General features: G+C 37.4%; 1 protein-coding gene across 4 annotated transcripts in view; it reads left to right on the top strand.

Annotated features, from left to right (window-relative positions):
- The window catches only part of DOP1B (DOP1 leucine zipper like protein B), a 91,259-nt gene extending 77,138 nt beyond the window's left edge, over positions 1-14,121 (top strand). For all 4 annotated transcript variants that reach the window (XM_048867209.2, XM_048867216.2, XM_048867200.2 and 1 more), the window contains 8 exons: positions 858-1,004; positions 1,440-1,501; positions 3,015-3,143; positions 3,541-3,677; positions 4,065-4,120; positions 4,530-4,688; positions 6,674-6,803; positions 9,134-14,121. In XM_048867209.2, the coding sequence (XP_048723166.2) occupies positions 858-1,004; positions 1,440-1,501; positions 3,015-3,143; positions 3,541-3,677; positions 4,065-4,120; positions 4,530-4,688; positions 6,674-6,803; positions 9,134-9,391 (1,078 nt within the window). In that variant the 3' untranslated portion in view covers positions 9,392-14,121. The remainder of the gene's footprint in view (positions 1-857; positions 1,005-1,439; positions 1,502-3,014; positions 3,144-3,540; positions 3,678-4,064; positions 4,121-4,529; positions 4,689-6,673; positions 6,804-9,133) is intronic.
- The last annotated feature ends 1,088 nt before the right edge of the window (positions 14,122-15,209 follow it).

Here is a 15,209-nt window from a genome sequence, read left to right as displayed (position 1 = left end):
GGAGGCATAAGGGAAACTATAATGGGTGGGGACTTGTTTGGGGTGAAAGCGGATTTGATGTGGGTTGCCTTAAATTAAGGATGTATCTTTAACATATGTGAAGGGTACTTGCAGTATATAAATAAGGTGTGTGCCCTTTTTAGCATTTTTAGGACTCTGAATAAATAAAGGTAACTTTTTTAACATAAAGTATAACACAGTTTAATCATGATTATCACAAAACACAGGCGATCGGGTAAACATTCATAACAATTTTTGCAAGGCTACTCAGTTGGTAGTCTTAGTGGATCTATGCCCTTGCCCATGCAGGAATCCCTTCTGTAGTTTAGTTGTTGGTCATCAGCCAATAGCAGGATGGCACACACTTTCTGTTTTGTTTAGGCATGCACTTTCCTAATGATTAGATCTTTTCTAACTGCTAATAATAGCAAACCCCTTCTCTGAGTAGAATCTGTAGGCATGGCCTAAGTGCCCTGCACAACTGTCACAGTGACTCTGTTGTAACCAGGGCAGTAGTGGGGTACTAATGCTATTGTTTAAGTCTGTAAACTGTGTCCTTCAGTTTAGAGTAAGGACTAGAAACTTCAGTAATCTTAAATTTTGCAGAAGATGGCAGGCCATCTGAAAAGAGCTGAGATAGCATTTTGCCATGTAATGGTTAATTCCAATTCATCTGTATAATTGAAGAGACATTCATTTCCTCAGTCCTCAGGGAAAATAAACCCTCTTCTATATCTAGCAAACAGAATTTGGAGTAAATTATTACTGTCAGGACTAGGCTTGGAGTTCTGGGGAGAAAGGCACTCATTTGGTGGGCATGTCTGTCATGAATATTAATATTTGAAGTTTATTTGCAGTGCCTACAACACCCCTAGCTTCCGTGCTGGTGCTCGGTTGCTCAGCTCCCTAAGTGGATATGCCTACACTAAACGAGCCTGGAAAAAAGAAGTTCTGGAGTTATTTGTGGACCCCACTTTCTTCCAAATGGACACTTCATGCATTCAGTAAGAAATGGAATTGTGGTCATCTGTAATTCAGTTGGAAATTTCCAAAGATATTAAGGGGAAGCCTACTATTATTGAAAAGAAGCTTTATCTTGAACTTCCCAACAGAATATATTAACACTGAAATAAGTGCCAAATTTCTAGTCCTAGCAAATTGTTTTATAAAAATATTAGGTTTTCAGCAGTGTGTAGAGGCAGGATAACTTCTCTTCACATCATGTAAATGCATATTCTCCACGTTAACTTTGGGATCCTCACATAATCGGGTTCAAGAGCATAAAATAACCATGTCTGGCATTTCAAACACAAATCAAAAATGAAATGGTAAAATGTGCTTCTTTTGTATGAAATGTTATCCTAGGGTCTCTTTTGTATGATGGTGTGTCTACACTGACAAGTTGTGTTTATCTTTAATTCTTTGTATATTTTATTCAGTTGGAGGTCCATTATAGATCATCTTCTAACACATGAGAAAACTATGTTTAAAGATTTCATGAGTAAGTATTCATTGCTGGTAATTTATTGCTACAATAATTTGGATTTTATATTCTGGTGAGCTCTCAAACGTATATTTTGTCTTACATTAGATTAAGGAGGTAATATGTTATCTTCAGTGCATTTTCACAGCTCATAATGTTACCAACCTTGATTAGCTATAGTTAAATAATTTACTCATGGAAATCCTTCTCTATTAACATGCTCAAAATGGTAGAGAGTAATAGCCATGTTCAGGAAGATATTCTAAAATTTCTCTTTTCAGAAATGGTGATAAATGTATAATAAACTTGGATTTCTGCAAACAGACTTCATCAGAATTATTGCCACTTGTACATGTCACTTACCGATGCTCATCTTGCTGGGGAGTTTAAACCCCCTACTGTAGCATCTCCTGCATATAGCTCAGATAAGGGATTCCTGCTATCGTATTTTTGCATGAGTCTGTCTGTAGGATAGAAAAGAGCTCCATGCAGGGGGGAGCACCATCATAAGAGCGGAAGGCTTCGGCATTCTTTTGACCCCTCACACTCTAAAACATCATTCACCAGGCTCGACCAAATTATGGGAAGTCTCCAACTCTCAAGGCCTAAGGGAGGACAAGAGAAGACCCCTAAAACACACATGAGAATTGAGGGGAGGATACTTTGGTCTCTGTCCTCCATATACCCCTTAAGCCATTTTAAATTTTTTTTAAAAAAACTAAGATACAAACTCTTTTAAAAAGAAACCCTTAATTTATTTTGGACCCATCGATTTTAAATCCGTGGCAGGTATTTCAGTGTCACAGAGCTCTTTCTGAGAGATCCAAAATCATACGTATAAGAACACAAAGTAGAGGAGAGATGGGCACACAGGGGTGGAGGTGGGAGTTGGAATTGCTGGGCAACCTCCTAGCAGCTGAAGTGCTTCTCTTGCAACCAGAATTCCCCACCCATACATGCAGACCTACACTGTGCCAATTGTCCCCCCTTTCAATGGGTTTTAACGGCCTAAGAAATAGCTAGGGCTGTCAATTAATTACAGTTAACGCCTGCAATTAATTGACAGCAAAATTAATGCATTTTTAATGCGTTAATCACATACCTATGGGTAGGGCAGGAAGCATCAGTGGCCAGGAGGGGAGGGGGCTGAAGCAGCCTCAGTCCGCAGCTTCTGGGGGTGGGGGTGGGGGGAGTGCGGAGGGTTTGGAGCCCCAAAAGTGGCTGAAGCTCTGCAGCCCTACCCTGTACCCTGAGAGGGGCTGAAACCCCATGCCCTCAGGGGGGCTGAAGCCCAGAGCCCCTACCTTGACCCTATATTTGAAAATATAGAAACCCCCTAAAAATATTTCAATAAATGGTATTCTAATATTGTTTAACTGCGATTAAAACTGTGATTAATCACAATTAATTCTTTTAATCTTGCAATTAATCATGATTCATTTTTTTAATTGCTTGATAGCCCTAAAAATAACTTGTGTTTTTGAAGTAAAGATGTATCTCTTAAACTGTGTACATATGGTCTTTTTTGTAGGTATGCAGAGCAGTTCTTTAAAAATGTTTCCAAGTTTTGAGCAAAAAGCAATGTTGTTAAAGCGTCAGGCTTTTGCTGTCTTTAGTGGAGAAATCGATCAGTATCACCTTTACCTTCCATTAATACAAGGTAAGAGTATATGTTTTAAATGTGCCTTGTTTCCATAGATACAGTCTTCTTATAGGTTACATATTTTTGTTGTATTACCTATTTCCCTACCACCTCTGAATGTTTACTAGGTTCGGGGGCGGGGGGAAGAAACCTTTAAAATCTCTGATCTCTAACATAGTTAGTTTTTGACAAAAAAAAACCCAAACAAAAGTTAATCTATCTCCAAATCATTGTCGTGTTTTGAGAAAATGTTTAGAAAAACTGACAATTTCTTTGATGGAGTGAAAAAAACGGCCAATCAAAACTGGATGACATAATCAAAGCAAACGACATTTTTTCCCTGCATTTCTAATTTACCAAAACTAGTTTTATGTACATGGAAAAATTATAACTTTTTTTTGAAAATGTGTTTCAGAACGACTGACAGAGAACCTCCGTGTTGGACAGACTTCTATAGTTGCTGCCCAGATGTTTCTCTTTTTCAGAGTTCTGTTGCTAAGAATTTCTCCTCAGCATCTAACCTCACTGTGGCCAATCATGGTGACTGAATTGGTAAGCAATAATGCCTTTACGTTTACCAATGTAGAAAATATTCCATTTGCTTTCCATACCCACCTTTCCCTTCCTTCCAAACAGACTCCATCTTGTGCAACTGGTTTATGATTTTACATCTTCATTTTCAATTAGATAATTTGGGGGTACTGTTGTGGTTTGAAAATATATTTTACTTTTCATTTATAAATTTTGTTGTTCAAAGAACTAATTCTTGTGATAGGCTGACGGTGTTTTATAAATGACAAAGTTAAAATAAAACTTATCCTGCGTTTCCTAATCTCTTATGAAGCAGTCTTTTCCATGATTGAGTTGTGTATACACTTTAACAGTTTACAACTTTCCAAAAAAAAAATATGCCTTTTATTTTTTTTATTTTTGGTTAAGATTCAGACGTTTATACAGCTGGAAGAAGACTTAGCTGAGGAGGATGAACCATCAAAGTAAGAACTGTTTATCTCCCAAAAAACAGAAACAAATTAACAAAACATGTCCAAGAAACTTAAACCTGGCTCAGAATCTTGTACGAGGAGTTGTGGTTGCTTTCTGGCTGGAATTTCTGAAAATCACAATAGCATTTGCAGCTTGCAAGCAATGTTGCATATTGAAGTCTGGCATTGACATACAGTAAATGTTGTCATTGGGCAGCTGATGTGGCAATTATGTTTTAGAAATGGGCTACTTACAGGAAAAAATGGGTGAAGAGATTAATCAGTTTTTGACTATTTTACCATGTAGTTGTTTTTTTAATAAATGTCTGAAGATAAAATAGATGACTGTAATCCTTTGGCAGATGGAAAATATTTAGTGGGTTTTTTTTAATAGTGCTTTCCTTCCTGGTTAATCACACAGGAGCAACAGCAAAGTAAGCAGACAGAAAACTTCAGTTGATGGCAGTGGCCCCTTACTTTCAGACATACAACAGAATGAGCTGTCCTTGTATTTATCAGCTTGTAAGTTCCTGGACACAGCACTTTCTTTTCCACCTGACAAGATGCAGTTATTTCAAATGTAAGTCCTCAAGTTACTTTTTTTAATTTATAGCTATACAGTATATAGTGCTGTAGGTAACATACTATTTGTGCACCATTTAAAAATATGTAAATGTACTCTTAAGACTCTTATTTTCTCCTCCATAGTTAATAAAACGTGTGTGTCTCTCATCAATCTTTTCCTCATCCACAAGTTTTTATATAGGTATGGTGTGACTGGATTCCCAGGGGAGCCAGCTGAGGTCACTCAATTAGGGTGAAGTGCAAAGAATGGGGCAGACAATCCCCTGAGCTGGTGGATATTCCAATACTTAGAGTTACCAGGCCAGCACAAAACAGCTTCTTTATTACCTCACTGGTTGCCCAGAAGCCAACACCACAGTTCCCTTAAAGTAACCCAGCCTCAGGCCTCCATCCAGGTACCCAAGTCAGATATGATGAGGATTAATGAAAATCTTATTCATCATATAAAAAAGTTCCAGTTCCAAAGGATTGGACACATTACCTCCCAGGTTAATGAATATTCCAGATCAGACCCAAGCACACGCTTACAGCCAATTCTTATTAACTAAACTAAAATTTATTAAAAAAGGAGAGAGATAGTGTGGTTAAAAGATCAATATACATACAGGCAGGAGTTCAGTTCTTTAGGTTCAGATTCATAGCAGAGATAGTAGGCTTTGTAGTTGCAAAGCGTTTTTAGAATTTAGTTCATAGGTTAAAGTCCAATATTATATTCAGAGTGTTCCATCTTAGGACTGGGATCTCAATCCTTATGGCGTAGGCTTCCCTGCATGAAACCTCAAGCAGATCTGAGATGACAGGATCATGACCCAAAGGTCTTTTACACAGTGTGCTCGCATCCACTTGACCATACAGTCCTGGGTAAACAATGGGCAATCAGGGCGACTTTGAAGTAGGTCTATTTCCTAAGCATTGCCAGTAATTATCTACATGGATTAACATAAAATAATTTATCTATTAAGCAATCTATCACAAACTTCAAAGAGACATATAGACAGTGACATTATTTCACCCAAGATTCATCTAAATGTTAATATTCCCTTTTGATCTCTGAATCAATAGCTATAGTGAAAGACAAGAACTGTTTGTTTACATGGCTAGTATCTATAAGTAAACATACAATTTGTCTCACCGAACATTAAATCCCACCAAATGAGGGTAAATCCATCCTTATCATCGTATCCACTCATTATACTCCACACCTGAATGTAGCCATTATATGAACAACATACCCCCATATCTCAATGTCTGTACTTTGACCCGTTAAACTTTTACCCCCAATCGGGGAGATTGCAGATTACGTATTCCTTACGTATCCGTTCCTAAACCAAATTTTGTACCCCTTGATAATCTGTACCTTATTCTCTGATAACCAGAAACTTCTATGCTTAAACTCTGTACCGTTTTCTTTTTACTTCAACATCATCTTCATAAAATTATTAAATCATTTTGAACTTTTAACAATGTAGGCTAGAACTTTGAAATGCAAACCTATCTAGCATTGAATGGCCTTAATTACCATTTCTAACATGTCTCTACAGGCTGGCTCTGGGTTAGTTAGCCTGCAAGCTGCTTAACCCTTTCTGGCCATACGTTACACTTTGTACAAGATTCGTTGCAATTATCTGACAGTGGTTTGCATAATTATATTTTAATCCGACAGTGTCCCATATGGACATAACCTGCTGGATATCTGACAATTATTTAGATATAAGACTTGGAGAAGATTTTGCTGTTTCCAACACTGAGAGAATTGTTGGGAAAGAGCAAGGGTCTGTTTCATTTTCACTCTTATCTATCCTTTCAATACTTAAACAGACTGACCACAAAATACAGCTCTTATAACAGAGCATGGTCAGCACAGCTATTAAAACAGTGGGATAAGAAAGCTTAGTGTTGTAATTTTCAGCATTTTTTATTTATTTCTAGGGAAGGGACTCTCATGAATGATTTCTGACTTGTACAATTCATTTGTTTCAGGTACAGATGGGCCTTTGTTCCAGAAGTGGACACAGAGGCTTGTACCATGACCTCTCATCTAATGGAAAATCACCAGGAATGTAAACCACATATCATTAGAATCATGGACTCGTTAAAGATGAAATATGGGGTAAAGATAATGCTTCATTAGATACATATTTTCTATTAACATTAAATCTGATAACTTTAAAGAACCATTTTTATTCATTCAGAAAAGGCAGCTGGGCGGTAGATTTCAGTTTCCATATTAAAAGGCTCTTTGGCTTTAAAATTGATCTATCTTGACAATATTCCTATTATATTACATTTACCTGGAGGATTCCAGATAGCCATTTATTTCAGGTGATTCACTATAGACACATCTACCAATTATGCAGGTAATATCTTCTGACCAGGGTCAGACTGGAAACTCCCTCCATTCATGACCCCAAAATGAGAAACTAATCACAGGAGATTTGGCATGTCTTCATAGTGTTACGTGTTCAGATTTAATAAGATTTGATGTCAAATAACAACTCAGTTGAAGTTTTATTTAAGTACTGATTGATTTGTCTTACTTAATACAACACTATACAGAAATGAAAACATACATATCAGTCTGTGACTGGAGAAGTTTGGCAGCTCATTTCACTTCTAACTCAGTCCCCCAAATTCATCCCTTGTATTCTGGTTTAGATCAAAGAAAATCCTTCAAAATTTTTCTTTTCCAGGGCTAGCCCTGCTGAAATATCCTTTCTCATGTGTTATTTTGAATATTCTGAACTTACCTAATCAAAAAGTAAATTACATCTATAACTAATTTATTACTACTGAGACCATTTGTAACCATTTGTAACCATAATTAGCTCTTAATCATTTAGACATTAATCAATACGTTACTCAGTGGCTTGCTGTTACATTGATTGTAGAACACATCTGTTATAACAAATGTTCCTTGTGCAGCTTGTCTATTACTAATATCTTCTCGATTACAGTGCGCATTTATAAGCATCCTTTGTTAATTATTAGAAGTCCTTCCAGGGCATCTGTACTAGGTTAGCAAGATCAGGGTAAAAAGCAGAGCGGATAATTAAATACAGTGCTACTATTGATTTACAGACATTCATTAGTCTAAAACAAAGCACTCTTTAGCATGAGAGTTTAGACAGCTCTTTGACTAATACAGAAATGTTTCTGGGAAGTTTAGCCAAAGAATCATGATTTTAATATTCCAAAGAATAATAAAAGATTAACATTTACTAACAATATTATGATCTTACATGCTTTGATCAAAAATGAAGTAGTTGATAAGAATATTGGTATTTTAAATTTTTAGGCTTCAGCATCAAAAATCCCATTAAGATGAATGGGGGTGTTCATGATTCTCAGGGCTATTGTTTCTGGTTGTCTGTAGAATCACGCATACACTGCCATCACTTTCCATCCAGTCTCATTTGCAAGCTGATCTAGCTTTGCAAGCATAAGGGCTAATATTTTCATGGAAGCTGAAATTCTGGAGTATGGAATGAATTCCAGGGGAAAGTACCAACTTGCTAAACTACTGCAACCCTGCTCATTTCACTCCTGGGCATAATAGATACTGCAGCTATTTAGGTCTTCTGGTTGGATATTGAAGGATGGGATCTCCATGTATATCTTGCACTGTGAATTGATAACTTAAGAAAAATTGGAATTCTTTTAATACAGGAAATCTTTCAAATATATTAAAAAATGACCATCTCAAATGAGACTAGAATATAGCCTCAAATACACAGTTATCATATGTGTATTTTAAACTAAACTAATTTATCACTTTAGATACTGCAACATAGCCTCGCAAAATGGGGAGGGTTATAAAGGAAGACAAAGCAGATTGTGGCTAGGAAGTATGATTTAAAATTGCATGTGCGCACTCAAAAAACTCTGTGTTGTTCACAAAAGAAAATTTAATGTGTGGCTCTACTCAGAAAAGTGACGTTTTTAGAAATGCATCTTCTAACTTCAGATCTGCTTCCTGTGTTTATTCAGAGGAATATGCGCTTGTCTTAGCGTCACAATGTTTTACTAAGAGAAGGAGGACTTGTGGCACCTTAGAGGCTAACCAATTTATCTGAGCATAAGCTTTTGTGAGCTACAGCTCACTTCGTCGGATGAAGTGAGCAGTAGCTCACGAAAGCTTATTCTCAGATAAATTGGTTAGCCTCTAAGGTGCCACAAGTCCTCCTTTGCTTTTTGCGGATACAGACTAACACGGCTGTTCCTCTGAAACCTGTCACTTTTTAAAGTAAAACTCCATTTTAAGGCAACAGCTGTACAAATCCTCTTGTGATGCAAGAAATGCCTGGTGTAGCAGGCTGCAGATCTCACATTGATTGACAAATAGTATCTAGTGCAAATTTCAACCAAGTTATGTCATAGAAGAATAAACTAGCTTTCTGCATAATACTCAGTGAATCTTCTGGTTTGTATGCTTGTTTGCAGGAAACAAACACTAATGAGAGAACTTCAGAGAAATGTGAATATCCTCTTTTGAACCTTCGTTCTATATCCAGCATCACACAGTTAATGCCCTTCTTCAAGACCCTGAGCTGTGCTTTCAAAGCACAAGGTAACAGGTCCCAAAATGCACAGAGTTCAGCATCTCTGTCAGTGGAATATCCTGTTGGCAACAGCACAAGGATCTTGAAACAACTAGAAGAAAGTGTTGAATGTGACTTTTTGGAAAATCTGGAAAGTTAAGGCAATTACAGGAGAATTGATTTATGTTGGTATAAATAGTGAAACCAAGCTACAACCTCATTGTCAAAGAGATTTGTTTCTGATTTTTTATTTTGTGTTTTCTGCCACACACTCCTAGTTTTGAAACTGCAGTTCATCTTTTTTTTGTACTGGTATAAAGTACACCTCCCTGTATCTTGTTTCTTGCTTTGTGTTGAACTGTGAGGATTTTTGCTCAGCTTCTGTGGAAAAGAAAGGTAACATAATTTAGTACCAGTGATAGACTATCATTATAGTCTTCTTCACAATAGAAACATGAATAGGATTGAAGAAAACTTTTTGAAATTAAAGTAGAAATATTTTGACTAATGAAGGAAAGCGACAAATTTACTATTTATCTAACAAATTAGGAAGATATTTTAATCTGACTCTGAGAACCTTTCTTCTAAAGGTAAAAAGAAACTAATGTAACTTTCCAAAAATTGCACGTCCGTGTACAGTCAGCTTGCATATATAAATACTTTCCAGAAGCTGTTTAAATTTTGATTATGGTGCTCTTTCTTTAACAATTGCCCAAACATATTTATCTACTAAACTTCTACAGAAGTAAATTAAATTATCAACAGGTGTATTTTATCAGCTTTAAGATGATGTAAGTAATGTGCAGATGTACTGCATTTGTAATCTCAAATCTGTATTATAGTAATATATTCTGTAAGATCAGTGATTATTTAATTTAGAAGACAGACCTATTCAGTAACATTTATTGCAATTTATATCACTGAATTAAATTATTCCCATAATTCAAAAATGGTCACTTTCCTAAAATGAAAACTTTGTTCAGGAATTGTTCTTTCAGAGTCTAAAATCACTTTACAGCTTTTGAATGGAAATTTAAGTAAGGTAGTCCTGTAAAAATGTAAACGATTGTATATAAGAAACTTACACATCTTGAAATGTATGTGCATTATGTCCTTCATAGAGACTTCTTTCATAGGTGATCAAAAGCAAAACCTTTTACAGTTTTTAAAGACTCTTTGTACAGGTAAATGTCTTTGCTGCTTTAGGTGGCACAAAAGATAGGAGGAGACAGTTCATGGGGCTGTGACTGAAAGGCTCAGAAGCAACCTCTGAATTCTGGTGGCAAAGCACTTCTGATGGCTTTAGAGGAAAGGGATTGACTGGCTTATTCTCCCTCCACACAGTAAGGCTATATGTCTTAACTGCCTAGGATGCCATGTGTTTGATTGTGGCCTCATGGTGAGCATCCTGGCAGTTACCTGCAGGAGAAGGATTACAAGTTTTTGGGTTTTTTTAATTGAGAAAGCAAATGTTGCTGAATTTTCAAACTGCCTATTAATCCAGTGAAGTATAAAATCATTAAGATCAACAGATAAGATAATAAATTGTGTAGGTTGAATTATTTGGGGGCTTTTTACATTTTTCATGTTTGTCAGGGAGAAGAGCTTTACTTGTTCTGTTTTAGTACCGTCATCTCTAAAGACTTGTTTTTGTGCAATATTGTTGAGCAGTTGGCCACTGCTACTAGTGGTAATTGGAACCCTCAATGCCAAGCTAGACATGCCAAGACTTTTGATTTCAAACACACTATCACACTTTTCTATTTAAAAAAGTCTCCGTAAACAGTAAAGGCATTGGACGGTGCAGACAGATTTTTTTTTTTTCAAGATTTATAGAGAAACACGGGAGGCTACTCTGCAATTCTTGTTGGCCTCCAGATAAACTTAGGTTTTTCATCTGTTTTGATACAAAATAAAATGGTGAAACGTACAAAACATGCTTTGCTGTAATTGTGCTATACCATTGACTAATGAATAGTTATTTACTTATAGTCCTATGTTGAACTTTAATAATTTGTAAACATTGGTACAATTAAGTCACTAGTAAAAATAAAATGAAGGGTAGTATTGTTTACTCATTATGAATGTGAATTATCAGACTTCTTTCCGAATGTAACTTATTGACAAATTAGATCTGTGAAAGCTGTTGGCCTAATCACAGGTACAAAGATGTAGTATCTCTTCTCAATCATAAATCACTATCAAACTGAAGCAGAACATTTATTAAAGTTAAGTACGTATGTTACTTCTAGAATTTTTTCATTCAGTGTAATCGGCAAATCAGGCTACACTCAGGGTATTTTGATGGTTTTATTTGTAAACTAATTTTTGTGACGAGAGGCACCCTTTGTTTTCAGTGAGGGATTCTCCTCCTGCCTAACCCAGATGAAGTGCTTATGTCAAGAGGGCTGTCTGGGGTGGTTCACCACCAAATCTTTCATTCTAGGTCCACAGTTCAGTTGTAGATCTAAACAGCTGCCTGAACAGATTCCTTTTGCACTTACAGTACCAGCATTACTTATGTGGTGGACCGGTCTCCCTGGGTTTTTCATCTTTCTGTTGCTCTCCTTTCCACATCCCGTGAGACAGGGGGTATCACCTTTGACTCCCCAAGCTTCAGCTGTCACAAGTACTAGAGTTCTGTCACTTTCAAACACGTTTCCCCACATAGCAGCCAAATAGCATTAACCACTCCACCACAGGTTCTCTCTCGTACTTGATTTTTGCAGGCCACTTTGTAAAGACAAGGTCCCCTTGAGTATCACTTAGCTCTAAATCCCCCCAACTTCCATATGGCATTCTGCTTGTTTTCATGGTCCTTAAGGACCTCTAGAGAAGTGTCTGGGGGCCACCGACCCATAGTTGTAGAATGATTTAATTGCACTACAGCGTCAGCTGACTTTTAAGAAGAAAACGTTTATATTTTTAAGTGTCTAAGGCCTGGTTGTGACATTTACCCAGACAATCTGGACTGATGAACAGCTATGTCCCCTTCAACCTGGGGCACCTTTTACACTGCTTTGCTGTGAGAGCCACCACTCCTGGTCTGCCCACACAGCCTCCAGCAAGTAAATCAGTCCCAGCTATACTGTATGAGTGCTATAGTCAGCCACCCGTGAATTATGCTGCAGACAACAGCAGTAAACTCTCAGTCCCAGACTTTCCCTGAGAAATGTGCGTCTTGTAATGCCCAGCAGTCTCCTGGACGATGCAAGCTCATATAAAGTCCATCATTTCGTTAATAGAAGATATGGGCAAATCTTGTTATAACCAATGGAGTTTCCCAAACACTTCAATCCAAACACACTGGTTTAGATAAAACAATAAAACAAGTTTATTAACTACAGAAAGATATTTTAAGAGATTACAAGTAATGCGGCATAAAAGTCAGAATTGGTTACAAAGAAATAACGGCAAAATGCAAACTAATACCTAACTTAACAAGCTAAGTAAATACAAGCAAAGGTTTCTCTCACCACATGCTTTAGCAGTCTTATGGCTGAAATCCTTTCAGCCAGGATCTTTCCCTCAGTTCAGTGTTAATTTCCTTGTTCTTCAGGTGCTGTTGATGTTGAGAGTAGACATGAAGGGAGAGAGATTTGGGGGCCTCTGTTTCCCATTCTTACAGCTCTATTTCTTTGAAAATCATCCTCAGCTAGGGTTTAGGAGACAAGAAGTCTGGGGAGATGGGAACCTCCAGCTGTTTTGTTGCCAAGATGTAAATTTTTTACTCTCACCCTTTCTTTGGCTGCTTAACCAGGTGATAGTCCATTTGACTTCACTGACACCTGGCTGAGGCAGAGACAGTTTGCCTTTTGTCTCCGAGGAACCTGTTGGTGCCTGCTTTTCTAAACATGAAATATGTCTCAGTACTGTTATACAGAGGAATCTTAACTTTACATACAATGCTGCCACACACATTGTACCAGGACAATAATGATCAGCACATTGTGAGTTTTCAAATGATACCTCACAAGGCATACTTTGTACAAAATCCATTATAGTTTTGTAAAAGGGGGTGAACAGAGGGATACAGACCGTCTCATTGATCGTCTATGTGCTAGTTTGGTTATGGGTGGTGTTGGGTTTTTTACTGAAATAGTTATACCAGTACAACCACATGAGTGTGGATGCAGATAAACACTTTTATACCAGCATAACTTATTCCTCTTTTTGTATGGGAATAGTTGTATCCATTTAAAGCACTCTAAGGGCTTGCCTACGTGGTGCAGCAATATGCACTAGGTGTGTGACTTCTTGAGCGCACTAATGTGTTGCATGCTAACTGGACTGTGTAGACCCGGCTGGTGCACACTAAAAGTTCCCTAATGTGCTGTTGCACTATGTTAACGTGCACTTAGAGAACTTTTAGTGTGTGCCAACAGGGTCTGTACGAGTCAGTTAGTACACCCAATGTTGGTACACTTTAGAAATCACATCTTCTAGTGCGTATTGCCATGCTGTGTTGATCTGATGCTGTGTAGATTAGACTGATGAATGCAGCCATACTAGGGAGATTATATACACGTTAGCCATATTGGTATGGATAATGCAGTATATAACTTGGATGTAGACAAGCCCTAAGAAACTTGAGCATAAAGCCTGACATTAGGAACAGTAAAAAATACTTTTGCTTAGTATGTGTCCAGTAAGGATACTTTCTTTGCAAAATTAATGAGGTAAAGCAGAAACACTAGTTCAGTTGGTTTTTATAGAAACTGCAACTTCAAAGTCACATAGGCTTAAAGCTTAATTTTCCAGAAGAAAAAGGTGATTACTGCCAAAGAACAGCAGAAGTTGAAACGTGGTATATGAAATAAAGGCCTTAAGTGTATTCAGTGTTATCTTTTTGAATGTAATTCTTTTAACATTAAATGTTGTTTTGAAATACCTCTTCAAATGGAACTTTAATTGTCTTACTACTCATTTCTGACAGGCTGTCTTCACAGATCATTTTATTTTCTTTGACTCAAAAGTCTCTTGAGAATTTCATTTCAACTTAGCAAGCTCTAATGCACAGCTCTGTATGACAAGGTCTGTCTCAAGCAACTGCTCCGTATGGTGTAAGCACCAAAAGCTCTATGCCCCACCTTGTCTATTGTATCTTTGGATTTTAAAACTAAGTTCAATGATTCTGCTACTGCTCAGAACTGAAAGTCACTGTATTAAAATTTCTATCCTTTCTTTCTCTGCCTTCCTAGCACACCTTTGCAGTACTGTGAAACAATTAATTTCAATTGTCCTCTCGAAGTTGCTAGGGTTCAGCTGTGCTGCATAGTATTTGGAAAATTCTACTGAATAATAGGTGCTGTATACATTTGAAGAAATTTTACAGCATACTAAAGTCATCATGCAAGTCATCAATTCCAATTGGGTAAGATGTTTGAGTGAAAACTGATTTACGCTAATGAAGAATGTTGTTTTAAGTGGATAATATCAGCATACATGAGTGTTGACAACAGGTGGTGCTACTACCCCTGAAATGGATCTTTACTGGCTCCTGGTAGAGTAGATTACTGTCCTATCAGTGAAAAAGGACCACAGTAATTATCTTCAGTACACAGCATCTTATGGAGAAGGAATGACACAAGCGGTAAAGGGTTATATTAAGCACATAACTCCAATGTTAGACATTAAGAGCTATGCATTCCTCTTAGCGAGTCTCTCACAAACATACACAAACAGGCCCTGCGCTAGCCTCATGCAGTTCCTTCCTGCTTGGCAAACAGAGAAGGTGGTTACCAATTTTATAGATGGCTTCTTCCCTCCTGCTCTGTTCTTCTCAGCCCTCTGGTCTGTCTTGGATTCCCTTGAGGCAAGGCCTTGGTGGCCATGAGACCCCTCTGGTTCACAGTCCTACTCGAGCCCATGGAGCAGAGTTTTGGCTACTTTGTCTTGCAGCGTTGCTTCTTCAAGCGTCCATTAAGGAATCCCAACCATGGTAATCTACTTTGCTTGATTCTTGTACTCTTTCCTCA

Source organism: Caretta caretta, chromosome 1 (genome assembly GCF_965140235.1).
Source record: "Caretta caretta isolate rCarCar2 chromosome 1, rCarCar1.hap1, whole genome shotgun sequence".
Lineage (NCBI taxonomy): Eukaryota > Metazoa > Chordata > Testudines > Cheloniidae > Caretta > Caretta caretta.
Note: the sequence above shows the minus strand (reverse complement) of the source record. Positions and strands in the feature narration are given on the sequence as shown.